This window comes from Nipponia nippon, unplaced genomic scaffold (assembly GCF_047370975.1).
Source record: "Nipponia nippon isolate SJK-2023a ecotype South Korea unplaced genomic scaffold, ASM4737097v1 scaffold_5, whole genome shotgun sequence".
Lineage (NCBI taxonomy): Eukaryota > Metazoa > Chordata > Aves > Pelecaniformes > Threskiornithidae > Nipponia > Nipponia nippon.
This window is the reverse complement of record NW_028262369.1, coordinates 13,318,770-13,343,968: the sequence shown is the minus strand read 5'-3', so window position 1 is coordinate 13,343,968 and position 25,199 is coordinate 13,318,770. Positions and strand designations below refer to the sequence as shown.

At 45.1% G+C, this 25,199-nt stretch overlaps 4 protein-coding genes across 13 annotated transcripts in view; 3 read left to right on the top strand and 1 right to left on the bottom strand.

Annotated features, from left to right (window-relative positions):
• SNX8 (sorting nexin 8) overlaps window positions 1-12,907 on the top strand; it is a 28,880-nt gene extending 15,973 nt beyond the window's left edge. For 2 of the 4 annotated variants that reach the window (XM_087730941.1, XM_087730943.1), the window contains 8 exons: window positions 2,270-2,391; window positions 2,762-2,842; window positions 3,821-3,981; window positions 4,396-4,528; window positions 5,645-5,713; window positions 6,526-6,675; window positions 7,083-7,232; window positions 7,977-12,907. In XM_087730941.1, the coding sequence (XP_087587067.1) occupies window positions 2,270-2,391; window positions 2,762-2,842; window positions 3,821-3,981; window positions 4,396-4,528; window positions 5,645-5,713; window positions 6,526-6,675; window positions 7,083-7,232; window positions 7,977-8,090 (980 nt within the window). In that variant the 3' untranslated portion in view covers window positions 8,091-12,907. The remainder of the gene's footprint in view (window positions 1-2,269; window positions 2,392-2,761; window positions 2,843-3,820; window positions 3,982-4,395; window positions 4,529-5,644; window positions 5,714-6,525; window positions 6,676-7,082; window positions 7,233-7,976) is intronic. The other 2 variants (XM_087730945.1, XM_087730944.1) reach the window with 1 other exon arrangement.
• A 485-nt stretch (window positions 12,908-13,392) lies between these two features.
• NUDT1 (nudix hydrolase 1) lies at window positions 13,393-19,656 on the bottom strand. Of its 2 annotated transcripts, XM_087732713.1 has the most exons (5): window positions 19,545-19,656; window positions 19,112-19,459; window positions 18,152-18,308; window positions 14,021-14,166; window positions 13,393-13,821 (listed from the first exon to the last, which is right to left on the bottom strand). In XM_087732713.1, the coding sequence occupies exons 3-5, from the start codon at window positions 18,301-18,303 to the stop codon at window positions 13,649-13,651; spliced, it is 471 nt and encodes a 156-aa protein (XP_087588839.1). In that variant the 5' UTR covers window positions 18,304-18,308; window positions 19,112-19,459; window positions 19,545-19,656; the 3' UTR covers window positions 13,393-13,648. The 2 variants fall into 2 exon arrangements, with proteins under 2 accessions (XP_087588839.1, XP_087588838.1); XM_087732712.1 differs by lacking the exons at window positions 19,112-19,459; window positions 19,545-19,656 and adding an exon at window positions 18,754-18,868.
• Window positions 18,834-21,275, top strand: MRM2 (mitochondrial rRNA methyltransferase 2). The gene is made up of 3 exons (XM_087732711.1): window positions 18,834-18,931; window positions 19,573-19,844; window positions 20,532-21,275. The coding sequence occupies exons 1-3, from the start codon at window positions 18,894-18,896 to the stop codon at window positions 20,954-20,956; spliced, it is 735 nt and encodes a 244-aa protein (XP_087588837.1). The 5' UTR covers window positions 18,834-18,893; the 3' UTR covers window positions 20,957-21,275.
• Window positions 19,707-25,199, top strand: part of MAD1L1 (mitotic arrest deficient 1 like 1) — a 385,042-nt gene continuing 379,549 nt past the window's right edge. For 3 of the 6 annotated variants that reach the window (XM_087732706.1, XM_087732705.1, XM_087732707.1), the window contains exons 1-2: window positions 21,419-22,427; window positions 23,916-24,069. In XM_087732706.1, the coding sequence (XP_087588832.1) occupies window positions 21,931-22,427; window positions 23,916-24,069 (651 nt within the window). In that variant the 5' untranslated portion in view covers window positions 21,419-21,930. Of the gene's footprint in view, window positions 19,845-21,418; window positions 22,428-22,746; window positions 22,896-23,915; window positions 24,070-25,199 lie in introns of those variants that run through there. The other 3 variants (XM_087732708.1, XM_087732710.1, XM_087732709.1) reach the window with 3 other exon arrangements.

Here is a 25,199-nt window from a genome sequence, read left to right as displayed (position 1 = left end):
GCTTGTTGATCTGCTTAGGATAACCAGAAACTAAAAACTGAGGCTGGAATCAGAGTGTCAGTTTATTCAAGTATATTTTAGCTGTTAGAATAGAAACCAATGAAGTATCCCAAGACTGAGAGCATATCAAAGCTCCTTCAGGTAGGTTTTTCACTAATCTGAAATATTGGCACTGGTTTTAAAATTTTATTGTTTCAAATGTTGCATAACTGTATAAAATCCTGTCTTGTTTTCTACTTTATCTGCGAAAGAATAAGCTTTTCACTGTCTTGTTTCCTGCCCATGCTGCTAAGCTTAATGTGTTTCAATAAATAATTGATTTCAGTCAAGGAGTCCATGTATTGCTACAGTAAAGAGGAATTGGTAAACAGTGAGCAGAGCAGGGTGTGTGGTGAACTGGAACAAAGCAAAATAATAGTGCTGGAAAGCTTCAATGGTCATATATGCTTATGATGGAATGTAAATTGTGAAGACCTTTCTTTTGGGATTGTGAAAACCTGTTGAATTTGACCTGATGCAGTGTTCTCAGCCAGAATTTCCAGAATTTCCACTTCATGCAACACCTGTAAGCAAAGTGACCTTCTCTGATTAATCTCAGTGGAGAGAGGATGCTTGAAAGAAGTTACCAATACATATAATTTGTCAGTCACTGTTACTTCTTTCTGTTGTCGGTGTGTTGATAGTTCTGTGCATTCATTGGTGCGCTTCTTCCCACAGATATCATATGTTTAAGAAAAAACTGACAGGATTAATTCCCAAACTGTGCTAGGAGTACAGTCCTAATACAGTCCAAAACTGTGTTAAGGCAGAGAGTGATGATTGCCTTTAGTCCAGTGACTCTGCATATAGAAAAGCTGTGTAAGTGGTCTTAATAGAAACTACAAACAGGAAAAAGGAAATGGAATGGGTAGTTCTTGTTTCTGAGTAGGTTAATTGAGTGACAAATGGAATTGCAGGACACAGGGTTTGATGGATTAGTATAAATGTGTGACTATTGCAACCTCCTTTGTCCCAGAGCCGGATGGGCAAAGCTACGTGCTTTTTATACTCGGTATGCTCCTCTACTAAGTTACAGTCTTATTTTCATAAGGGTCTACTTTCGTCCGTCTGTCAGATGAAGAAGGATGGATAGTCTGCTCTGCTCGTTTTGGAGAACAGCAGCAAAGTGAGGCAGATCACGTAGGAAGTGTGTTGATGACTTCAGAAATCTCCATGTAGGCTAAAGTATGAACAAAGAAATATCAAGATTGGCAACCCTAATGACTGAAAAATCATTTGATGGGTGATACTGTACTGAGGATCATTATAGAGAGTCCATGCAGCCAGCAAACTCCCTACTTCAAACTGAGGCAAAAGAGTAATACCCTTTCATGATATGAAAGTGTTGTCACGGATAAGTGCATTCCTTTAATTTTGTTCTGCACTGCTTTCTTTTCCTTCAAGTTTATTTTAGTTTAATTTTTCATCTTTCCTGAAAAACTCCGGGATGTTTTATTTACTGCCTTACTGCAGTATCACCAGATTGAAATTCTTCCTGTCTCAGGAAGACGAGCTGAACATTTTTAGTTTGACAAGTAAGAACTCTGGGTGGATGTACTGCAGGTTGCTGTGCAGGTCTTCTGTGACACCTTGCGTGAAAAAGATGGGCACTGATATTGAACAAACAACTAAAAAACCACCCCCTTTATTCTCTTCCTCCTCCACGCTTTTAAGCATTTTGGGGCTAGAGAGAGTTGAAGGTACAGCACACGGAAGCTAATTCTTCAGAATAGTGAGCAAAAAAAAAGTATTTGTGGGATGATCACTTTGCAAGTGGCAGTGATCTTTGCAGTGGCAAGAAGCAGTGTGTTGTGCATTTCCCAGAGTCCCAAACAGACTGAGATTCGCTCTGGGTACCAGCTATGGAATTGATTCAGAGGAAGAAAAATCTTTGTATGCCCACAGTTTGTAAGTGGAGGTTTCAGGCCTTAGACTTGGTTGTTTATCCTGCTTACCTGACCCACTCTGTGAAAATAAACACATGTAGATATATATGCTGGATTTCAATAAGATCTAAAGAACCACTTGAAGGAGTATTTGTTCTGGTGGTCAATCCAAAAGATCTGTTTTAGGGAGCTGACAGACTACAGGTAATCATTCTTTGGTTTTGTTGCAGTGCTTTAGCAAGGCTTATAAGTACAAAGAAATTATCTGACTGAGTGCTTTTTCCTCTTTCTGAGCAGCTGTAATATGTGGTGCATTAATTGAAATTTAATGTTTCTTCCCATAGCTGATCGAGAATTCATAGAATCTAGAAGGAGAGCGCTGAAGCGTTTTATAAACCTGGTGGCTCGACATCCCCCTTTCTCAGAAGATGTCCTCTTGAAACTCTTTCTGTCCTTCAGTGGCTCAGTGAGTACTTGTTAGCAACAGTCTCAAGTTTGCGTATCTTCCGGTAACTGCTTTGCTGGGCACAGAGTTCAGAATTGCTTTTGACCTACACATCGTTGCTCCCTGTGATGAGGAGAATTTTCCCTCAATAGGTATTTCTACAGCTGGAAAGTGGAAGGTAATTTCACTAAATGCCAGGAGTATAGTATTTTGAAAATGATAACTGTTCTTAGGGGAATACATATCGTGCTTCTCCTTGAATTAAACCTAACCTGGGTAAAGCTGTATCTGCTAAGTTGTGCCTTACTGTTGCAATGTATCTGACCCCTGTGTGGACTGCCTGTGCGTTACTTAGTTCTTTCATGCTCATTTGTTTCTGTATCTTCTCCAGGATGTACAGAATAAGCTAAGAGAGTTGGTCCAGGGAGTAGGAGATGAATTTATGACCTGCAGATTAGCTACCCAGGCCAAGGTATGTATATGAATTTCTTGCAACATATTATTGTGGTTTAAATGGCGCTCTCCTCCAGGTGGATCACTTATGGCATTTGTTAAGTGATGGAGACCTTAGGTAGGAGAGAGTTGTTTCCAAAGTTTGAAGGACTTTTAAACTTGTAATTTTATCGAAAAAGTCAAATAAATATTTGACTCTTAAGGGCCTGATATTTTCTAGCTAAATGCTGGTTCATGAATATGAAAAAGATTAAACAATGAATCCTGCTCAGAACATGTTTCTCAGTAATTACTTGTACTTGCGTAACAAACAAATGCACATACTGCACAATTTAAAAGCTAATACCTAGATTGGTGTCTTCCCCATGTGTTCGTGCCCTCATTCTGTCTGTCATCTTCTCCCTGTGGGAGAGTAATTTGGACTGTTATAGAGAAGTTAGTTATAAGTTCTCCATATATCTGTTTATGCCAGTGATTAGTGCTATGGCAAGTTTTTAGTATACATTCACTGTGTTCATTGAGCAATTTTCAAGCAAGTTGTTGTTCAGGTTCCTGCAATGCTGGCAGAAGGTTTTGCAACTGCAGCTTAATTCAGGCTTTTACGAGTGATGCACAGGTCAAAAAGAGCTGAACTTTCATATGTGCTTGACTTTGCCAGGCTGGCAGTTACTAGTAACTTCAGATCAGAGCCTGTGAGCTTGAAACCTCACAAACCCCATTTTAACTGCATAGTGGAACTGCAGATTTTGCCAACTCTGTCTACACCTGGTATTTGAACCTCTTTCTGCCTCTGAAAATTAGGGGTATTTGTATGACATCTGACTTGGACACCTAAATTGTGAAGCTAATCTCTTTAGGGTTGTTAGAGCACGTCATGAGAGAGCGAGCGCAAGAGGGAAACCTGTCTCTCTCTGCTGACTATATGGTGTGCCCACAGTGAACATATGTGAATGTGCCTCTGATTTGTCCACTAGTAATCTCTCTTGCACTTATTCAGGACTTCCTTCCAGCTGACATACAGGCCCAGTTTGCTGCCAGCAGGGAGCTCATCAGAAATATTTATAATAGCTTTTATAAGCTTCGGGACCGTGCGGAGAGGATAGCTTCTCGAGCCATTGATAATGCCTCAGATCTTCTCATATTTGGAAAGGAGCTAAGGTAGGTTAGGAGGAAGAGGATTTGCTGATGTGAACGTTTCTACTGTTGTTTCAGAACTCAAAACTGCTGTAAGGTTTACCTGCAAATAGTCTGGTAAGAATGGGTATTTCAATGCATGCTGTGGGTCATAATAAAATTTTTCCTACTATAAAAGAAGAAAATGCATGCTTTCCACTAAGGTTGCATTCCATAGAGCAAGAGAAAAGAAAATACAAATACCTTACATTCAGGTACTGGTTTTATGGTCTCTTCCTCCAGTATATACACAGCTCTGCATTTGTGATTGTGCAGTAGTAGCTCAACACTGTTAATTAAATTAAGCTAGATTTGAAACTCTAAACTGCTCTCTGCAAATAATGTATCTGCTTAGTGGAATTTGTCTCCTAGATTTGAATACTACTTATCTCCTCCTAGTGCTTTGGGCTCAGACACTACACCACTTCCTTCCTGGGCTGCTTTGAATAATAGCACATGGGGGACTCTGAAACAAGCCTTGAAGGGTCTGTCTGTTGAATTTGCACTGCTGGCAGATAAGGCTGTGCAGCAGGTGAGTTCTTTACTTTGTTCTTTTTTTTTTTTTTTTTCTTTTTGTAAAATGAAGGAGGCGCATTGCTGCATTAGTTTCATCTTGAATTATAAGCTCTGTGGACATAGGCACTTAAAGAGTTAAGAGGGAGATCATAGTCCAAACTCACATCCTCAATCACCAGTCTGCTTGTTCAAGCTTGAATGAAAAACCTGGACTGTGTTTAAATGGGAAAAAATATAATGGGCAAGGGAAAGGAGGGAAAAGCCTGCTCTCTTTTTTCATTTCAAGTGGTTATTGGACAAGTTAAGTTGCACTACTATACTGAGCTGTCCAAAAGTCCTGTATTCTGTCTTATTAATCTGCTACTGAGAATCCAGAAGAACTTATTTCTGAATCAAATTTTGTCATTCATGGACTTAAACATTGCATGAGAGTCATTGAGACAGAAGCATCATATTCCTGTGTAAGTGTGCAGTGTGATAATGACTGTTAGAATAATGTGAGAACATGACAGTCTGGGAAGGAAAAGTAATAGTTATGTCTTCACTTCTCTTCATCTCATTGTGTTAAAATACTCAGCATGCTTTTATAGATCAGTCAGACCAGGTCTTTTTCTCTAGAGTTTATGCTCCAGAGACCTCTATTGATAAGGGAAGAAAAGACAGTATTTAGTAAAATAAAAAAAAAAACCAAACAAGTAGTGAAATTTGGCTTGGTGTCTCATCTCTGCCTTCTGATGCATGAACTATTATGGGGAACATGCGGGTATTTATAGCTTTAATGGATTAGTTATCTTTGTAAGAAGGAAAGATGAAAGATTGGAGGAATCTGCAAGAGCCAAAAATTCCAGTCAGAGAGAGCTGAAAGGACTGACACACAGGACTGTGAAACTGACTCCTCTTGTTATAATGATCAGTCAATTGGTAAAGCTGTTCCTGCTCCAGTCAGATCTTTGTTCTGCTTACTGAAGACTAAACACTCCAGTGCCACCTGAAAGATTTTTGATGCGGTTGTGTAAACGTTGATGTTCCCTGGAGAATACAGTGGAGGGCCTGCATGGCGTAAGGATGTGAAGAACTGTGATGTTGGTTCTTGCCAGGCTTACATAAAATGTACTTCTTCCTTGTTTTCTAGGGTAAACAGGAAGAGAATGATGTGGTGGAGAAGCTGAACCTTTTCCTGGATTTACTCCAGTCCTATAAAGTGAGCTCTGCTGTTCTTCTGCCAATGAGAAAGTTGTTTAGAGTGAGCTTGTGCTTTTTAGAGGGTGTAACGCCAACTGGATGGAAAACTGTCTGGGAGGCCAGTTCAGAGGCGAACTGGGCATCTGGCAGAGGGAGGGGAGTGGCTGTTGGCTGTAGCTGGCTCTATAGCCTTACTGATCAGCTCATCTTCTGATGAAAATATGCCAAACAGCAAGCCCTGCAAGGAATTTAAAAATATGACTGCGTGAACTATATGGATCAGCTAACTTTTTTCCAGATTTGGCTGCTTTTGAGTCAAAGCAGTGAATTAGATGGCTACTGATTTGTTCATGCAGACATGAGTTCAGTTACAAATGAAAGAATTTTTGTTAATACTAATCTTTTGGCTAAAGGCACTTTTTTTTTTTTTTTAGAAGCACCAACTGCAACTGTATGTGGCAGCTTGTCCTGACATTCCCAGGCCTGGACTGAAATAGGAGGATACTGGCAAGCTCTTACCGAAGTTAATTGCCAGCACTTAGTATTGAGAAGGGCACAAAAGATAAGAGGCCTGATAAGATCAAAAATGTTGGCAGAAGTGATGCTCCAGATTGCCTCTTAAGCCCACTGGTCTGGGTCCAAGCAGTTTTGTTTCTTGAATTCTTAGCTGCCAACGATTTTTTGACCCTCTTGAAAACAGAGAAACAAAAATCTGCAGCATAGAAATTACATAAAGTGTGACCGTGTGTTTGTGTTCCTGATGTACTTGGCTTGTGTGCTTGCTGTCTCTTAGCTTCAACTGAGTACCTGTTTTCTCCTTTTCCCATAAAGGACTTGTGTGAAAGACATGAGAAGGGGGTATTGCACAAGCACCAGCGAGCATTGCATAAGTACAGCATGATGAAGAAGCAGATGATGAGTGCCACTGTGCAGAACAAAGAACCAGAATCGGTGGAGCAATTGGAGTCTCGGATTGTGGAGGTAGGGCAGATGCCTGGGAGAGCAAAGGGAGGTACTGGACTCCTGTAATGGTGCCGCTATGTAGCTCAGTCATATTTGCAGAAAGCCATTAGACCAAAACTGTAACCTGTACTTTGGGTAATTTGAGCTACCTGCTGTGCTACAAGGAAAACGTGTTTGTTTTCCTCAACACTTATTACTGGCGCTTTGGCAAGATGTCATTTGCAGGAGCTGTGGAAAGCAACAGTCTGCATGATGGAAAGTGCAGTTGCTGTCATATCAAATGGGTCCAGGAACTGCCTTTTTAGGTTTTTGGTATGTGTTTGAATTGCTGGTATGGCAAGGAATGCTGTTTTCTCCTGCTGCAAGTGAACCTCCTTGGCATGCTCTTCCTGGCAATGTATTTCACTGAGTTCCTCTTCTTTCAGCAAGAAAATGCTATCCTAACCATGGAGCTGCGGAATTACTTCTCTCTGTATTGCCTGCATCAGGAGACACAGCTTATCCACATCTATCTGCCTTTCACGTCTCACATTTTGGGGGCCTTTGTCAACTCCCAGATCCAGGGTCACAAAGAGGTGAGTTCTTCTGGACTGTATTCTTTTTGCCAAAATATGAATGAGAATTTGAATGTATTTGTTTTCACCCGTGGGCCTTCCTCCACTAATCATCTGTCCAGCTGGGCTCTTTCATAACTTCTTAAGAAGTCATCTAAGGTCTTTCCAATTCGGGGTGAGGATTAAGGCTGGCCTCTAATCCCTCTAAAAGACTGTATCTTCTTGCAGCAAGTTGCTGTGTTTTTGTTTTTTTTTCTTCTTCTCTCATCTGCGGATGGCCTTACCCTACAGGTAGCTGAAGACGACCCAACCATTAAATAACTAGCTATTCTGTAGTGAATGATGTGTGTTTGCTAGATTAATCTGTTTTTTGTTGTGCTACACAGAAATTATATGATAAGGAACAACTTCCTTGTTTTTGCTCTAAATCCAAGAACTCCCTTTCGTTAACCCCTAAATATGACTTTCAGCATTCCCCATGTACAGACTTTCTTGCATTCGTTACATTAGAAAAGCCTCTCCTCCTTGAACTCCCTTCCTTCCCTTCAGTGAAGGAATTTGACCAAGGTATGGGAAATCTCCCTTCCACGCATGCTCAGCTGCATTATAGCACCGGGACAATCTGGGTCCCCTGGACTTACCCAAAGTACTTCAGCAAATTTATGTTGTGCTTTTGAGTACTCTGAAACTGCTGCTAAAGTACCGTGTGGCGAGATATTACCTGCCATGTTGTCATGTCTGTTTCCTCTCCTTTTCCACTCACAGATGAGTAAAGTTTGGAATGAATTGAAGCCGAAGTTGAGCTGCCTCTTCGTGGGATCTAGCAATATGCCAACTCCACCATTGTCACCTCCAGAGGGAAACTTCTTCTCCAATTGATGCTCTGAGCATCTAGCATGGAGCAAGAAGTGCAATCAAGGAAGGGGTGGGACTTCTACCTCCAGAAGTTAGAATGAATCCTCCAAACAGCTTTTTTTTTTTTTTTTCAATACCGCTGCTTTGAGCTGCTCTCTGATTTAGACAGACTGGATGTGGGGCAGAACATACGGATATAAAGACAGTCTCTTAATTTTGTAATGCTCTGGGACAGAGCTGATGTTCATTATCCTGCAGACACTCTTTGTGGGGTCAGGATGTGCCCTGGTGCAGTGAGTGCTGCAGTGTTGTTGCTGATGCCTCTGCATCTTGTACTAACAGTCCTCCAGTAATGCTTATCTCTGCACATGCTGACACATCTCTGCACATCTCTGCAGTGCTGAGATGAACAGTATATCTGAAGCACTTGCTGTAGTAGAGATGGGTTGCCTTTTAAGCTTGGGAGGGCCTGTGTTAGGGATGCATTTGCATAAGGAAAGCTGAAAGCCATCCCCCATCCCATTGATAGGTGTCTGGATTTGATTTCTTACTGCTAGACCTCAGCACAAAATATGTGAATGAAGTGGTTGGATTCGCTAACCCAGCTGGGTAGGGGTCAGTGCTGCTGTGTGACAGTAATGTTCCCAGTGAGGCTAGGCAGACGGTATTGTCAGCGTGTTTCAGTTCACAGTTGTAGGGCAGCCTAGAGACTTGCTCATATTTTTCAGTTTGGGGCCAAAGATGACTGGGTTCAGGAACTCAGAGGAGTTTGCCTGGCATAAATGAGAAAATAATTGAATAAAACACTCCTTAATTGTAAACCACTCATACTATAGCAGCAGAACAGCTACAAGGTAGCTTGTTTATTTTCTTCTGGAGGTTCTGACATCCATCTGTTGAGTAGCTGTTTAGGACTATTGGAGAGCTGCTGACCCAAAGGCTGGTGTTTTCTTTGGTCTAATATCAGATGAAGTATCCTGTTACACCGGCAGGCTGGAACACAACACTGATAAAATTCATTAGCAGAAAATCAGTGTTTATCAGGATGTTACTGTCATTCTTTTTTTCTGGCTCTGGGTAGCATTGGATTGTGTTTGTGAAGGAAAGAAGACAATTTAGTGACGGTTCCTTATCTCTCTAAGCATAGCACGGTCCTTGGTAATGGGGTTTTCAGAATGATTTCTGACTGTGATAAAGGGACTAAACATTCTCCATGTTTCACTTTGTATCTCCGGTGACTTTCCCTCATGAGGCAAAGGATAGGGGGAGAAGAACTTGCATGTCATGTTACCTTAGGGGAAATTGTGCATATCCTCCAGAGAAACTGATAAGTGAAGAAACTGCAAACGTACGCAGCAAAACTCTGTGTGAACAGGACTCCCCTGAACCGAACTTCTCTGGGGCCACAATAGCTGCCAAAGGGGAATTTGAGACTTGGCTTCTTGGTATTTTGTTTGAGTGGGTAAAAGGGAAGCACAGTGACAAGGATGAGTGTTCGCTGTCAAACTGGAACTGCTACAGTATTTTCCCACTGGGGAACTTCCCCATTAGCAGGAAATATATTTAAATCCTCCAATCACAAAAGCTTTTTTCTTTTTTTTTTCCTTTTTTCGTTTTTTTTTTTTTTTTTTTTTTTAATTTAGAAAATTGAACGCAACATGAAGTTCTTCCTAGTCCAGGTGGAAATTATGGGTTAGTTTCTTCAGCTAGGAGCAAGATAAGAAGTTACTTGCCCAGTTTCATGAGACTGGCGTAACCATTACACACCCCCCTGAAAATGTGGTAAAGTGCACTTATGTGGGTGAATTTCTTGGGTGCTGGGCCTGGAGTCTGTAGGGAGTCTATTTAACAACCTTGCTCAGAATGCATTATTAAGAGCTTTTTATAGCAATTCAAATGTTATCTCTCTTCTGAGTCTTTCCTCCTGCCTATTGGCCTTGTCCAGTGAGACAGATTGACTGCAAATGGCTGTGGCGGATTCGATTCTCTGTCCTGAAGATTTCCAAAGTGATACAGAAGAGATTCTGCTCACAGGCCAGAGCAAACTGGCTGGGGAGGGAAATGTTTCTACAGTATAGTAACAAAGAAGATACCAGCTCCAGAATGGCACAAAAGGTTTTTCTGCTTGAGCTTTTCTTGATTAGGAAGATAGTTTGTGGTTAAAGTGTGGAAAGCACATTATCATATTTTTAAGTGCTCTTCACTCCTGGCATCTTTAAAAGGTGCTGGCTGGTTATGGCCTGTCACTTGCTTAGTCTTAGTACCCATCCTCCCTCATTTAGCCTTGTTTGCCTGATGTAGTGAACAGTCAAATTGAGAAAATGCTGTCTGTTTTGGGGCAAGATCTGATATGTATGTGATGGATCTTCTATGTAACTGGTCAGGCTGGGGTAGATGACTGGGCTGTGTTCTCTAGGAGCCCTAGCAAAGTATTAGCCTGAACGGAACTTTGCACTTCTCACATCTAGAAAAAAGTTACAATTTTGGACTTCATTTAAAAACAAAACCAAAAAAACCCAAACATCAAAACCACATTTGGGCTTTAGACTAACTCCTCTTTCCTGTTCTTCAAGGCAAGAATTCTACAGTCCAAATGCAGAGACTGTAATGATGATAAACACAGACCACGTGTTTATCACAAACCACAGACCTATAAAGAAACTGGAATTACGTTGTTTTGAGAAAACACCCATTCCTCCATTGCCAGCCCTTGCCTCTTTGAGGAGAGCAGTTTTGGGGGTGGGGTTTTCTTGTTTTGATTTTACTCTGTCCACCTCATATTTTGAGAACAGAGGCCTAGTATTCTCAAAGCTGATACAGCTAATGGCACTTTCAGAGTTCATTTCATACTGGACTGTCAAGCACCTGCCTCATTCCTAAACACATGCAGACACTATTTCATACAACCCTTAGTTTGCAAACCTTATTTTTGGGAGACTGGTCAGTGTGCAAATAGCACTGTTACGTTTACCTCAATACGTGAGGGATTTCCTTACTGTATTTGTTCTGTTTAGTTTAGGTGTCTGTCAGACTTGGAGAGCAGCATCACGTACAGCTTCCTTCCTCTAGAGGAATGCAGCAGGGAATCAACCGTCTGTCTACCCTGTCAATGTAGGGGAAACAGTTCTAGTTACCTCCATGCTATCGCCTTCTGCAGCAAACAGCCTAGCTCTACGCAAGGGTGAGAACAAGACTTAATGAAGTTGGTTCCATTGCTGGTAGCTGAGTAGATTGCAATAAACACTAAGCAAACCAGAAGACTAATTGAAGAGCACATGCTGCCTACCCAAGAACTGATGCTCCTGTAAGATGTAGCGCCAAAGACTTAACGTGCCTTCTTGAATGGAAGTTTTCTGTGTATTCTTGAGCTCATGGGGACTTTCATGTGTTCAAAATAGTAATGATAGAAAAGGCCTCCAATCTTTCTGTCAGTGTCTCTCAAAATCTGTTGTGGAGGTACCGAAATAGTGAATAGCTGAGAACCTGAAATTTTGCCTGAAAAATGTTTTGTCAAAAGGGCTATATATTTTTGTCGCTCCCGAGGTCTCCTCTGCTTCAGGCTGTAAGGTGGCAATATACAGGCTTTTTGACCAGTATCATGTGTTGAAAGGCTTTCCAAACCATATTTACAATACAACCTTAATCTTTGATCTGTCTTTCCCTCTCCTTCCATCTTCCTTGCAAGTTGCTCCTCCTAAGCAGTAACATGTTTTCAACAGTGCCTTGCTGCATTCCAGTGCTTTTACTCTTCTACTTTGATCATGCAAGGGTGTAATTCTTGGAATTTGTAACAGGCTAATTTACAATCTTCAGTTTGTGCTATTTCCTAAAAGACAAAGGTCACCAGCTGGGGACAGAACTTGTTTAAAACATGTCAGTCTCCACAACTACAGCAGGAGCAATAAAGTCATTACTCTTTGACACGAGCTAAAAGTCAGTGCTGGTGAAAGCATCTTCATAAAAGGATTGAACTGACTGCAGAAGACAGGATAGCAAATAGAAGTGCAAGCCTGAGCCACGCTTGTTCTTTTCCTACCTAAATCCCTGGAGGAACAGAAAGTAATTTGCTCTCTCTCACCATGCAATTTACAGTTTCCACCAGGAAGTAAATCAAGATAACTTCACAGGTATCGGCTGCCAGTCGCTCCCTTTCCTACCATGCAGTAAGGTCTTGCATCCTGTTACAAGCTACCTATCCCCTTGGGCTTATTTTCTCTCCTCTACTTGCCTCAAGCTCTTCTCTCCATTAGAACAGCCAGAAAGCAGAGGTATCGAACTCTAAGTAACTCAGTGTGCAGCACAGAAGCAAAAGGAGGAGTCTAAGGTGTTAACTCTTACCCTCTAACTCTGAGCTGTGGCTTACTGAGCATGTGAAAAAGGGCATTTTTGAGTGGTATAAATTATTCAGAACTGCTGGAGGGAGACAAGAAGGAACAATCTTGCTCAGAGGGTGTGAATTTTGCCTGCCTGGAATATCCTGTATCTTTGCTTTGCTCAAATAGCCTTATGTATGAAGCACTTTATCCAAATGCAGGAATTAAAGAACTATTACTACAGCTGGTAGACTGGAAATGTTTACAGATCCTATACTACATTCCATGACTCTATCTGTAAGTGTTATATGTGTTTGTAAAAGTGTTTTAAAAAAAAAAAAAACCAAACCAACCAAAACTTGTGTAAGAAGTTACATATGTGATGTGTTATTTCTAGCACAGTTTGATTCAGCTTTTGCTGCCCAGCATGCCGAGTTGGGCTGACCTAAACGCTAACAGGTCACCTGCTACCAACACCTGCCAAAGTCTGCAGCCATAGGTGACCGCACTTTGCAACACAGACTTGCTGAAAGTTGATTTTGTTCAGCATATTTTTACCTGAAATGCTCAAAACAGTTCAAGTTCACGGCAGGAGCTGCAAGAGTGAAAGCAGAGCTCAAACAGTGCCATACATCTACCTCTGACTTTTGTTTTCTTAACTCTTACAACCTTACATTACCTTCAGCTGGAGAATCCTGAAGGGATCTCTACCTAAACCTTTCAAAAGGCTTTCACAGCGCTGGTCAAGCCCCACCTTGTCCCAAGAAATAATGCTGAATAGGGAACTGTATAGAAACTGGCATAGAGAAGATAATTGCTTCTGCTGCATCACAGTCCCCTTAATGTTTCTGTGAAAGGAAGCCAACTCCTGAAAGGCCCTTAAACAGTCTAGAAGGTAGGCAGCTGTTTACAACAGAACAACACATGCTTTTACTAAAAAAATATTTTTAATATTTTAAAAACATTACCAGCCACGAGAGAAAAGCCTAAAAAATTAGCCATCTGTGAAAAAAAGAGGTAACACTAAGTTTTTAATAGTTGTGATCACATAACCACTAAAGTATACCACAGCTAGGGACTTCACAGCACGGAAAATCTTGTTACTTTTATTTCTGCTGTAAGAAACCCCCTTATTTTCCTTGCTTCCCAATGACGTGGCAAATAAGTCTCCTTTGCTGGAGAGTTGAGAAAGGAGACCCTTCTAAGTAGCACTCATGGTGTTCTAGCCCAATGTGGGCAGCAGCACGTGGGTTGAATGCTTCCGATTTCTTAAACTTCCTCCACTTCTTTCAGGGTGTGCTCCAGGATAGTGTCTTGTCCCTGGAACTTAAAATAGCCACGAAACAACTTTTTCTGAAGCAGCAGGGGAAACCAATAGATATCATCTGCCCACATGTGATTGAATGGCACCTCATCCAGCTGAAACCACTGTGGACGCATTTCTGGTGGGAGAAAACAAAAGAAATTTGCATGAGACTTTCTCTTGGTTTTTTGCTGCCTAGACTTTGAATATCTGTCAACAAGCAGCTTCCCTCTAGAGCCCAGCTGCCTCCCTTCTCAAAGGGATTTTGGCATTTCTTAAGAGCAATACTGCCTCAGAAGAGACCGCACATCCTTCCTTCCCCTCCGCTAGCTACCTACCATCACTTTCTGTTGGCTCTCCATGAAAGTGATCTGCTCGGAAAATGTGAACTTCCATGAGTTCAGTGTTGCCTACAAATTCAAATGTGATCTGACCCATCTTCTGCAAGGTGTCCACAGTCAGTCCACTCTCCTCCAGGAGCTCCCTGCACAAGAAATGGACTTCTTTACATGAAAGCGAGCAGTGGGGGAACAAAAAAGCAGTCATTAGCTTTACTTGCACGTTCAAAACACTTCCAGTGAACCAAAGGTGAAAGCTGCACCTGTAAAACAGAGCAGGGCACAGCCTGCAGAGCAGAGTTCTGGCTTCCACCTAACTATTGGCCTACTTACACCACAGCGCAGCCATGCCAGACTGGCTCGTGTGTTATTTCAAGCTCCTAGAGGCTGGTAGGAAAATAGTCTATGTTGGAAGGGGAAGATTCCGGAAAATTGATTGTTTAGTATAATTGACGCTCCTTGCGACACGATGATCTTTTCTGAGATTAGTTAGAAGTGCACTAACACACTCATACGACTGTAGCTGGATGTGGCTTAAGAACTCTGAAATACACTTTATTTAGGTGGGCAAAAGGCTTTGCCAACTTCAAGCTAAAGCTTTTAAAATTGTGGGGATGCAGGTAATAAATACTAGAACATTTGTACTTGCAACAAAACCAGCTACTTCTGAGGCTGACTGAAGCTTATTTAAGTAACGCTACACGCTACGTAACATGATTTGCACACAGAACGTTAGGAATACCCTCTCCCATTCAAATGCCATATAAAAAATACAAAGCAGTTGTGTAAACTTTCCATTTCTGCTCCTTGGAAGTACATTTAGCATAACGAGAGGCCAGAAGGCAAGACTTTCAAGAGCACTTTGAGACACTTGCCAGACGGCTCTTTTCCATGCATCACCATGCACAGCTACTTGAAGCATATTCAATTACTTGCTCTGTTTATGCTATGCACCTAGGGCTTTTTTTATTTCTACCTGCCTCTAACAGAATCAGCATAGCTTGAAGTTAGTCATGGTTTTTCTAATGTACAAAAATAAGGAATACTTTGAAACGGTGTATCTTCAGTTAAGGTTAATAATTAATGTAGTTGCATATTTGGCAGTAACTTAACAATTTTAAAATGTAATGGAAATGATCTTTAAGGCTCCAGCTTTCTTTGGCATCAATTTCATGAATCCCATCCTTCAAAATTATATTCCAACTTAATGTCTTCTCTAATTTTAGTTTATCTTCCTGAGAAACTGTGTCTAAAATAGAGGCGGTTTTCCAGCAACCAAGCTAAAAGCCTCATTTTACAGGCTGTGATAATTGAACAACAAAGCACAACACTGCTCTAAGCAATTTATCTGTCAGCTGTTTGGCTCTGTATATAGTACGGAGAAACATTACAGGTAGCAAACCAGAAATAATGAACTAGCTAAATGCTCCCCTTATAAGATGCGCCACTGAAGAGCTGTGGCTACCCAGGTGCTCGCGGGAATGTGGCGTACCCAGTGGAGTACAGAAATCTTACTCATAGAGGAAACTTTTGTTCATGTTTCAGCTTAATATTTAACTCTCTGTGCTGTGAGGACCCTTCACACCTTATGCCACCGCAAACCCCACTGAGACAGTGCAACATGGAACCACAGCCTAATACCTCAGCTCCAAATACAGAGCAGAGGTGGTGCAAGTTAAGTTTGATTTGGACTGTGTGACGCTTCCTGGAGGAGAGCTGCACCCCCAGGCAGCACTGCAACGGTGTTGATCCCGCCAGGAGGGTGGGCTGGGTGCCTAGCTGGCCCTGGAACAGTTCCTCTGGGAACTGCTTCCTGCTCAGTTGACCTCAGCAGGAATGAGTTGTGTCATTCTGCAGTAAACTCCTACCAGCTGCGTGGAAAGGGCTGAGGATTGGACTGTTCCACAGTCCGCAGCAGCAGGCGCTGGCTGTGCTGTGGCACGCTGCACTGAGGCTGCTGAAACTTTTATCACTGGACATCTCGTATGGACTAAAGCTCTGGTTTCTAACTCCAGGCTAGCACAGATAAACACGCACCTAGGAAATTAAATGCTAAATGTGCACCCTCAGCAAATTTGCAGACGACACGGAGCTGAGTGGTGCAAACACGCCTGAGGGACGGATGCCATCCAGAGGGAGCTGGACAAGCTGGAGAAGTGGGCCCATGTGAACCTCATGAGGTTCAACAAGGCCACGTGCAGGGTCCTGTGGCTGGGTTGGGGCAACCCCCAGTATCAATACAGGCTGGGGGATGAAGGGTTTGAGAGCAGCCCTGAGGAGAAGAACTTGGGGGTACTGGTGGATGAAAAGCTGGACGTGAGCCAGCAATCTGCTCTCACAGCCCAGAAAGCCAACCGTATCCTGGGCTGCATCAAAAGAAGCGTGGCCAGCAGGTTGAGGGAGGTGATTCTGCCCCTCTACTCCGCTCTGGTGAGACCCCACCTGGAGCACTGTGTCCAGCTCTGGGACCCCCAACATAAGAAGGACATGGACCTGTTGGAGCAGGTCCAGAGGAGGCCACAAAAATGATCAGAGGGTGGAAGACCTCTGCTGTGAGGACAGGCTGAGAGAGCTGGGGTTGTTCAGCCTGGAGAAGAGAAGGCTCCGGGGAGTCCTTATTGCAGCCTTTCAGTACTTAAGTACTTATAGGGGCCTATAAGAAAGATGGGGACAGACTTTTTACCAGGGCCTGTAGTGACATGACAAGGGGTAATGGTTTTAAACTAAAAGAGGGTAGATTTACTCTAGATATAAGGAAGAAATTTTTTACAGTGAGGGTGGTGAAACACTGGGACAGGTTGCCCAGAGAGGTGGTAGATGCCCCATCCTTGAAAACATTCAAGGTCAGGTTGGACAGGGCTCTGAGCAACCTGATCTAGTGGAATATGTCCCTGCCCATTGCAGGGGGGTTGGACTAGATGGCCTTTAAAGGTCCCTTCCAAACTATTCTATGATTCTATGAAATTAAATCATTAGATTTACACCAGTCAGTGGCAATGTAAGCCTAGCAAATGAAGGCCTGATTTAAGTAACAAAACTGATCTCCTCCCTCCACTCAGAGACGATAAATTACATGAAAAGCCATGATGTAAGCATCAAGTGCGTTAACACCGTGCACTGCTGGGTGCACATCTGCACAGAGGACCCTTCTGTTCCCTGGATTAGCTCACCGCAGAACCCAGGCGGTTGCACTGGCACAGCTGAGGAGTCAGTTCAGGGCAAAAGCTGTTAGGTAGCTGTTGAACACAACACTGATCTTCCTGCAGGTGCGAGGGCAATTTTGGGCATATATCAGAAAGTGAGGAGGTGGCAAAGTGTGGCTTTCTGTCAGCAACATTCATGTAAGGAATGAGGCACCTAATTTTTAAAGGAGTTTAGCAATTCAGCTGCGATCTGCTATTTCATTTTAATGACTAGACAGAAGAAAGAACTTCAAGAAATCAGTACTAAAAGCTTCAAAAATGGTACTATACCTCTGTACTGATGGAATTCAATCTTAAGCCCAGCATTAGGGCTTAAAAATGCCACCATGCAGTCAAATAATAAATTTCTACAGTGCCTTTCATAAGGGACCCCTAAGAATTTCTACTATTTTGTCACTACGTTTTCACACAGTACTAAAAATGCTACTGGAAAGTAGCATCTGTTCAACAGCTTCAAAATTTAAACAATAAGCAGTACACTGGCATAAGTTGTAATTCTGCTATATAGCCAAAATTAAACTGCGCCTTTCTGAACAGTGCAAGAGCCTCTGCCCACCGCTAGCAGACCAAGTCTCAGTTTAGATCAGAGTCCAAGAGATGGGAGGGAGGACACTCGGTAACTTCCAGTTACTCATAGACTGGACAAAAGTTAAAGATTTGTAGATGACAGGCAATGGGGAGCAATCCTGTTTCTTTGTACATGTGGATGATCCCTCATCACCTGTGGAGCAGGCGATTTTCTCTGTTCAGAGATGGCTCACGACTGCACCCGTGGGTAACACACTGGTTACCGGGGCATTATCGATCAGCCGAGCCGCGGTAACTCCACCTGCAGCCCACCACAAATGGTCTAATGCCTCCACGGCCCAACCTGTGCCCCAATACCCGCCTCTCCCCCGGGCAGCGGCTGAGCCGAGCCAGGCCTCACCTGCGAGCAGCCTCCTCGATGCTCTCCCCCGGCTGCACCTTCCCCCCGAAACCGTTCCACAGCCCAGCTCCAAACCCGCGTTTCTTCATGCCCAGGAGGACGCGGGGCGGCTGCACCACCAGGACGAGGGTGAAGAGCCTGGATGTGCACATGGCTCCTGGGCGAGAGACGAGGAGGGCACGCTGCGCCAAGGGCTCCCCGCACTCCCCAGAGGGGAGGCCAGGCTGCTCCCCTGGCCCAGGGTGGGGGTTGACGAAACGTGGACTCGCTGCTCAGGCCCAGGCAGCCCTGATGCCCCCCAGACACCCAGCACCCCCTCCCTGAATGCCTGGTCCCCACCATCCCCGGCCCAAACCCTTGGTCCCCCGGCGCCTCTCCCGATGCCTACTCCTCTAACACTCCCCACTGACCCTTGCTCTCCTGCTCCCCCAGCACCCCCTCCCCAAATCCGTGTCCCCCCAGCACCTCCTCCCCAAATCCTTGACCCCCCTCAGCACCCCTTCCCCAAACCCCTGACCTCCAGCAACTGTTCCCCAAATCCTTACCCCCCCCAGCACCCCCATCCCCATTGCCAGGCTCCCCCGTCCCCGTTCTCCCCGCACCTCTGCCCCAAACCGCTGCGTCGCCCCCTCCGAAGCGGCGCGGCCCGGCCCTGCCTGGCCCGCCCGGCTCTTCCCGCGCCGCCGCCGTTCCCGCCCCGCGGCAGCGGCGAGGGGAGGCGGGGCGGGCGGAAGCGGCCGCCATGGCGTGGCGGGGGGGCGCCGCCGCCGCCGGGGGCAGGTGCGTGGCGGGGCCGCTGAGGAGAGCTGGGCAGCGGGCCGGGCCGGCGGCTCCTGCCCTGGCTCGGGGGGTGGTGGGGTAACCCCGGGGAGGTGCCGGCGCCTTAAGTGTTCGTCAGGAACGGGGAACGGGCGTTTTGGGTCGGTCGGCGCTGGAAGGGCCGGAGCGGGGGCTAGTTACCCGGAAAGCGGTGGTAGCAGTGCCCGTGGCTGTTAGCATGCTGCGCCCGGAGAGGTGAAAGAGCCTCCAGGGGCTGGGGCGTCCCTCCTTTGAGGGACAGACCCCGGGCCTCCCCGCTGACGGAGGCCGGAGCCCCGCTGAGGCAGCCCCGCTCCTCGCCGGGGCTGCGCTGCCGTCTCCCAGGCCCGCCGACGCCGACGCGAGGAGCTGCCGAGGACTGGGTCCTCTTCTGCCTTCGCTCAGGGGGTGACCTGTGAGGCCTCCATCCAAAGTGTGTCCCTTTTCGTTGAGATTGGGCCAGATAACTAAAGGTGCCAAAAATCTCAAATTTGGAGGCTTTTTGTGAACCTGGTGATAAACGGGCGGAGCTGTAGTCGCGGTTAGGATTAATTACTATAGAGACTTTTGAAATACATAGTGATTGTGCACTAACCGATTAACTCTCCTTTCTTCCCGGGCAGCTGTTGGCATCTGGCGAGCAGAAATCTCCACACCACGGTGAGGTTTCTGAAGAAAACTGGAACTGAGCACCGGTGGTTGGAGCGGCACTCGAAGGATCCTTTTGTCAAGGCAACGAAGCGGCAGCATTACCGTTGCCGAAGTGCCTTCAAATTACTGGAAATCGATGACAAGCTTCATATTCTTCGTCCAGGACTTTCTGTTCTTGACTGTGGAGCGGCGCCTGGTGCTTGGAGCCAGGTTGCTGTAGAGAGGGTCAACGCCTTAGGTACCGGTAAGTGCACATTTTTGGCAGGCAAGATGGGGATGATACTCGTCTTAAAGTGTGTGAGAAAACTCAGCTGTGATGGGGGTGGCCTGGGGAAGGGACATGGGTACTGGCAAACGCCAGAGTCGCTGATGGAAGCATGAAGGTGTGTGCCTACGTAGCAGTGAAAATCTTGATACGGTCCGAAGAAACCATATTTGTGAAGTAAAAACTTACCATGAGGTGCTATGTAGGCGTAACACAGTGTTCTAATTAGCTGTGTTGTGGGGAAGATCCCTTCATCCAGTTCTGAAATTTGTGTAGCCTCCAGCATGTAACTTGGCTTTTCTGTATTTTTATTTCTGTTCTTAAAAAATGGTAGTAACGACTATGTACAGTTTATGTGTTTTAAGCCATTAATATTTACAAGATAAGATATTATCATCTGTACCGTTGTCGAGGATTTCTGGACTGTCAGCCTTGAAAGAACAGGAGAAAACCAAGAAAAATACCCCTTGCTTATCCAAAGTAACTGAGTTTTCATGTCTTGAATGGATTAGCTTATAGCAAACCATCCATCCAGATGCACGCAGCACACTAAGGACAAGAAGACCAGACGTGGCAGGTGATACGTTTTTGTTTATTGGCTAGCATGTATATGCAAGTTGTTTGCAACCCTTATGAGTGTTCAGTATGTCATTCACTCTTATCTAGATCCTGCTGTCCCCATCGGCTTTGTCCTTGGCGTTGACCTCCTGCGGATTTCTCCTCTGGAAGGAGCAGTCTTCGTGTCGGAGGCTGACATTGCAGACCCAAGGACGCTGAGGGCGATTCAGAGTCTGCTTCCTGCAGAGAAGGTGGATGTTATCTTGAGTGACATGGCACCTAATGCGACAGGCATTAAAGAACTGGATCATCAGAAGCTGATCAATCTATGTTTAGGCCTTCTGAATCTGTCCCAAAGTATTTTAAAGCCAAAAGGAACGATGCTCTGTAAATTCTGGGATGGACATGAGTCCCGTCTTCTGCAAAACAGACTGAAGGAGCAGTTCCAGGACGTGAGAACTATAAAGCCTCAGGCCAGCCGGAAAGACTCCACTGAATCTTATTATTTGGCAAGACTGTACAAAGCGAAATGAAAGCTGAGAACCGCAGATTTTCAAACAGGTGATGAGACGTTGACTGGAAATCTGAATTTGGCGTGTGTTTAAAGAAGAATCCCAGCATTAAGACCCTGGGTAAATCTGCCACAATACGTATGAAGTACATCGTGCTTTTCAAATAAAAAAATGAACGGGAGTGGTGTCCTACTGAGTTTATCCACTAATTATACAAGCAGAGACATCCAATCTAGCTTCTCACCTGTGGAGAAAACAGTTGGGAATGGAGAGGAGTAATCTGAAAGGCAACCTCTGGGGCTGGAGTCATGGAAATGAAAATAAAACAGTGATTATATGAGTTTTTAATGTGTGCTTGAAAATCATTGCGCTACTAATGTTGTCATGTATGAGACTAACCACAAAGGCGGTTGTCAGAATGAGAGGGAACAGCGAGGGGAGCTTGAGCCAATTTATTGCCTCTTCATCTTTCTTAAAAGCTGGTGCAATTTATTAGCACGTGTAAACGTAGATAACGTTCTCGTGCATGTCAGAATCTGCATCGTCACGTCCGATCCGTAACGCAGCCGCTCGGGATACGTGACTGACTCTGGAGTATTTAGCCTGATGGCTCTGCTGCATTTGCTAAAGACGCAGGTTATATTTAGAAATTGCTACTTCACTGTACTCATAAATCCAGTAAATGAGAGTAGGGCAGGGTCATCGCTGCGGAGAAGCTCATTTCCCCTACGTTTTCAGTAATGTTTTATATTTGACCAATGATGTTTCTTAGGTGAAGTGACAAGATGTTCCTTGGATCCCAGACAGGGAGAATTACCGATTGAATTGCAAGAATTTTGTTTGCAAAAATAAATTTAGCCACTGCCTTATCTGGAAGTGACAACTTTTACATTAAATAGCGGTTTTATCAGGCCGACTGTGGCATGAGTTATAAGAGGGGCTGGTAGCACTCTCTGTTTTCAGGGCTTCCAGAGCTTTCTGGTTACAAACACCTCATGTGGAATTGCTTACAGATTTATCAGATTTTCCCTGCTTTGAAACCTCCGGATCTCGGTACGGAGCGGTGTGCACGAAAGCCTTATCCCCAGCGCGAACTGGGGAGCTGGGCGTCGCCTCGTCTACCTTTGGGGAGCCAAAAAAAAATGATGTCGGTCCGCTCTTTGAGAAACTTTATTGCCGGCGGTTCGCAGCAGGAACAGTCGCTCCCCGGGATGCGGTGGCGGTGGGGCGGGACGGACCCGGCGGCTCGGCGGTTTCGGGGGGGGTGGGTTGCGAAGGGGCGGCGCGGGGGGGCTGAGCTGGAACCTCCTTCGCACCGAGGCGGGGCGTTACGGTACGGCGCGGAGGCCGCGGCGGGATTGCGCGCCTACTCCCGTCGTTACGGTGGCCCGGGCCGCTCTTCTCGCGAGAGCTGGGCGCGAGTTCCCGTGAGATCTCGGCGCCGGGGCGAGGAGGGAGATCCAAGCGGGGCGCGCGCCGCCGCCCGCGGCGGGTGAGTGAGGGAGGGCGGGCGGGCGGCGGGGGGGGGCCGCGGCTCCGCTCGGCTCCGCTCGGCCCGGGCCGGCGCTCCCGCCCCGGCGCTCCCGCCCCGCTCCCGCCTCTTGGCCGTCGCGCCCGGCCGAGCCCGGCGGCGTGGGAGCGGGGAAGGGAGGCTGTGCCGTGTCCCCGTTCCTCCCATCCCCGGGCGGCCGCTCGCCGGCCCCGAGGCGGGGCAGGGCTGTGGGCGCTGCCGGGGCCTCGCTCCCCGCTCTCGGGGGGGTCCGTGAGGGCGAACCCCCCGCCGCCCAGGGCAGGGGTCCCTCGCGCCCTCCGAGGGAGCCTCGGCCACGGGCGTCCTGCAGCGGGGGGGGCGGTGCGCGCGCCTCTTCCTAATTTTTAGCGCTCTTGGGTATTTCAGAACAGGCTCGGTGCAGCCCAGGTACCTGTTGGCAGTGGTCTCCCTGGAATTCGTTTGCGTGTGGTACTGAAGTACTTATTTTGAATAAACGTTTTCGTTCGGGTTGTGGCTGATCTGTTGCCAGCGTGCTTCTATTATGCCTCCCCTTTGCAACGATACAAATCCAAGGAATAACTGCTGTGTTATCCTGAGAGCGCGCGAGCCTGAAAGTTATCCCCAAGTCTGTGTCTCTGGTGCAAGGCCGCGTGAATGTTGTGGGTTGCCTTTCCTGGTTCTGAACCTTCTGTGGGGCATGCAGTCGCTAGAGGGGCTCACTTGAGGCTGCCTGAAGCCTCCTGGGAAACCTTGCAGGCTTTCCTGAGCTCCAGGCTTGATTTGTCTTTGGCCTGTTAGTTAGTACCCTTCCAAATTTGAAGGAATAATTGCAAGAACTCTTACATGAATGAGGAGGCACAGTTTTACTTACAGAAGTGAACTCAGGAAGCCTCGTTGCTGGAAGTTAGGTTCCAAAGTGCTTTCTGGAAACCAGAATCAAGTTGTGCGGAAGGTAGAGTTTGCTGAGAGTATGGAGTTGGTTCTCCCTCCCTGCCTCAAACGTTTGGAGGAAGAGTAATGAGTGCTGTTTGTTAGCCTTCTGTGCTGTAGATCTTCATGTCCTACAGTGTTAATTTGTATCCCAGAATTTATCTTGATTATACAGGAAAGGAGAATTCAATTTTGTATAACTTATGACAGCTCGTATTTGTACGCTTATGGGCTGAGATTCGGGGGAGAATGTGTTTAAACAAGATCAAACCATTTCTGGTGGAAAGCTCAGGGAAGACCAGACTGTTGTATCAGCTTCTCATTTCAGAGATCTACAAGTTCAGCCTTGGTTGGATAGTATCTTCTGGTTCAAGTTGATCCCAGCAGTAATCTGTGGATCCTAGCAGTGACTAGCAGGTTAGGTTCTGTACCCTGTAAATTAGAACACCTTGCATTTAGTGTTTCCTCAGGGCAGTGATGTATCTCTTTTTAGCAAAGCAGCCAGTATACTGTACGTTGCTCTGAATGTCTTGCTGATGACTTTCTGTATATTTCCAGAGCTATGGAGGACTTGGAAGATAATACCACTGTTTTCTCCACGCTGAGATCCCTCAACAACTTTATTTCACAGCGCATGGAGGGGGTGTCTGGGCTGGCTACACCAGGATCGTCGCAAAGCTCCTTACAGATTCAGTACCAGCAGAGGGTGCAGGTGAGGTGTCGTCAGCTTGTATCGCTTCAGTGTGGTTGTAGACTCCTTTTGATTCCAGGAGTCGGCATTGATTTCATTAAGATCTGACCGTTCTTTCAAAAATTGATATTCGTGCAAGCTCAATAGCAGGAGCTTGCTTGTGGTGAACATTCTAGAATCTTTACGTTTTTTTTAAAGTTCAGACATATTTATTTCTGTTTTGTAGAAATTTAAGAAAGGTCCTTTGAATTTCTTCCCTTCTTGTTATATCTGTATACCAGCTCAGGAAATTAAATTTTAAGTTGTTTTCATATTGCTGAACAAAGGAGCTTTGAATCTGTTAATATTTTTTCCAGTAAGTCATTTGTAACCTTTTTTTACAATCTTCCTTAAATTTTCTTTGCCTGGACACATACAGGAGACCTGCATTGTGGTATGGCTTTGATGTGCTAACGAGTTGTGCTTTCTTGTCCGCTTCTGTTCGTATCCACATAGGGGTTTTTTTGACTTTTTCCTGTAAGCTGCCTTATGCTCATAAAGCACGGAGTCAGTTGACATCTTGGATCATACGTAGTGTTATTAGGCTGGAATAAAGTTTCTGTATTCTGTACCTTAATATAATTTCTATTTCAGTCTCTAAATATAAAAAATAAGCTTGCTTTCTTTTTAATGTAAATCTGCTTTGCATTTGGAATGTCAACAAAAATTTATGCATTTTCCATCTGTGGTACATCTCTGGTTACCGAGATGATTAGAGTGAGGCTCTCTCCGGTTAAAGAGTCTTCATTAGCTATGTGTTGAATGTACATTGCTTAGATGTGAGGTAGTCTATTAATATTGTCTGTGCTCTAAGGTAATTTGAATGAAAAAATGAAGTGTAATGTTGTAGCAGGTAGTAGAAAAACATGTTATTTTGCTCAGCAGTTAAATTTCATGGGGAGCATGATCTCTGCTTCTTGGTTAGCTGGTGTCACTTTTATGAGGTTTGAGGAGTTTGTAATTAACATTTTTTTAGACAGAGAAGTACATTTTGTCAGAGTACCTCTAAAGATTGAATGAGAAATTCTGAATGAAGAACTTGAAATTCACTTCTTTCCAACTAACATTGATTTGATGTGGGTTTCTGAGTGTGTTGTTGGACTCTTGGTTTC

Bases quoted from the DNA above. Each gene is read 5' to 3' on its own strand.
- NUDT1 (XM_087732713.1), bottom strand. From the start codon at position 18,303: ATGTGCACATCCAGGCTCTTCACCCTCGTCCTGGTGGTGCAGCCGCCC. The intron at 14,167-18,151 runs GTGAGGCCTGGC...TTTCTTGTGCAG, and splicing joins ATCGAGGAGGCTGCTCGCAG to GGAGCTCCTGGAGGAGAGTG. The intron at 13,822-14,020 runs GTAGGTAGCTAG...TTCTCCCACCAG, and splicing joins AGAGCCAACAGAAAGTGATG to AAATGCGTCCACAGTGGTTT.
- MRM2 (XM_087732711.1), top strand. From the start codon at position 18,894: ATGGCGTGGCGGGGGGGCGCCGCCGCCGCCGGGGGCAG. The intron at 18,932-19,572 runs GTGCGTGGCGGG...CTTCCCGGGCAG, and splicing joins GCCGCCGCCGCCGGGGGCAG to CTGTTGGCATCTGGCGAGCA. The intron at 19,845-20,531 runs GTAAGTGCACAT...ACTCTTATCTAG, and splicing joins GGTCAACGCCTTAGGTACCG to ATCCTGCTGTCCCCATCGGC.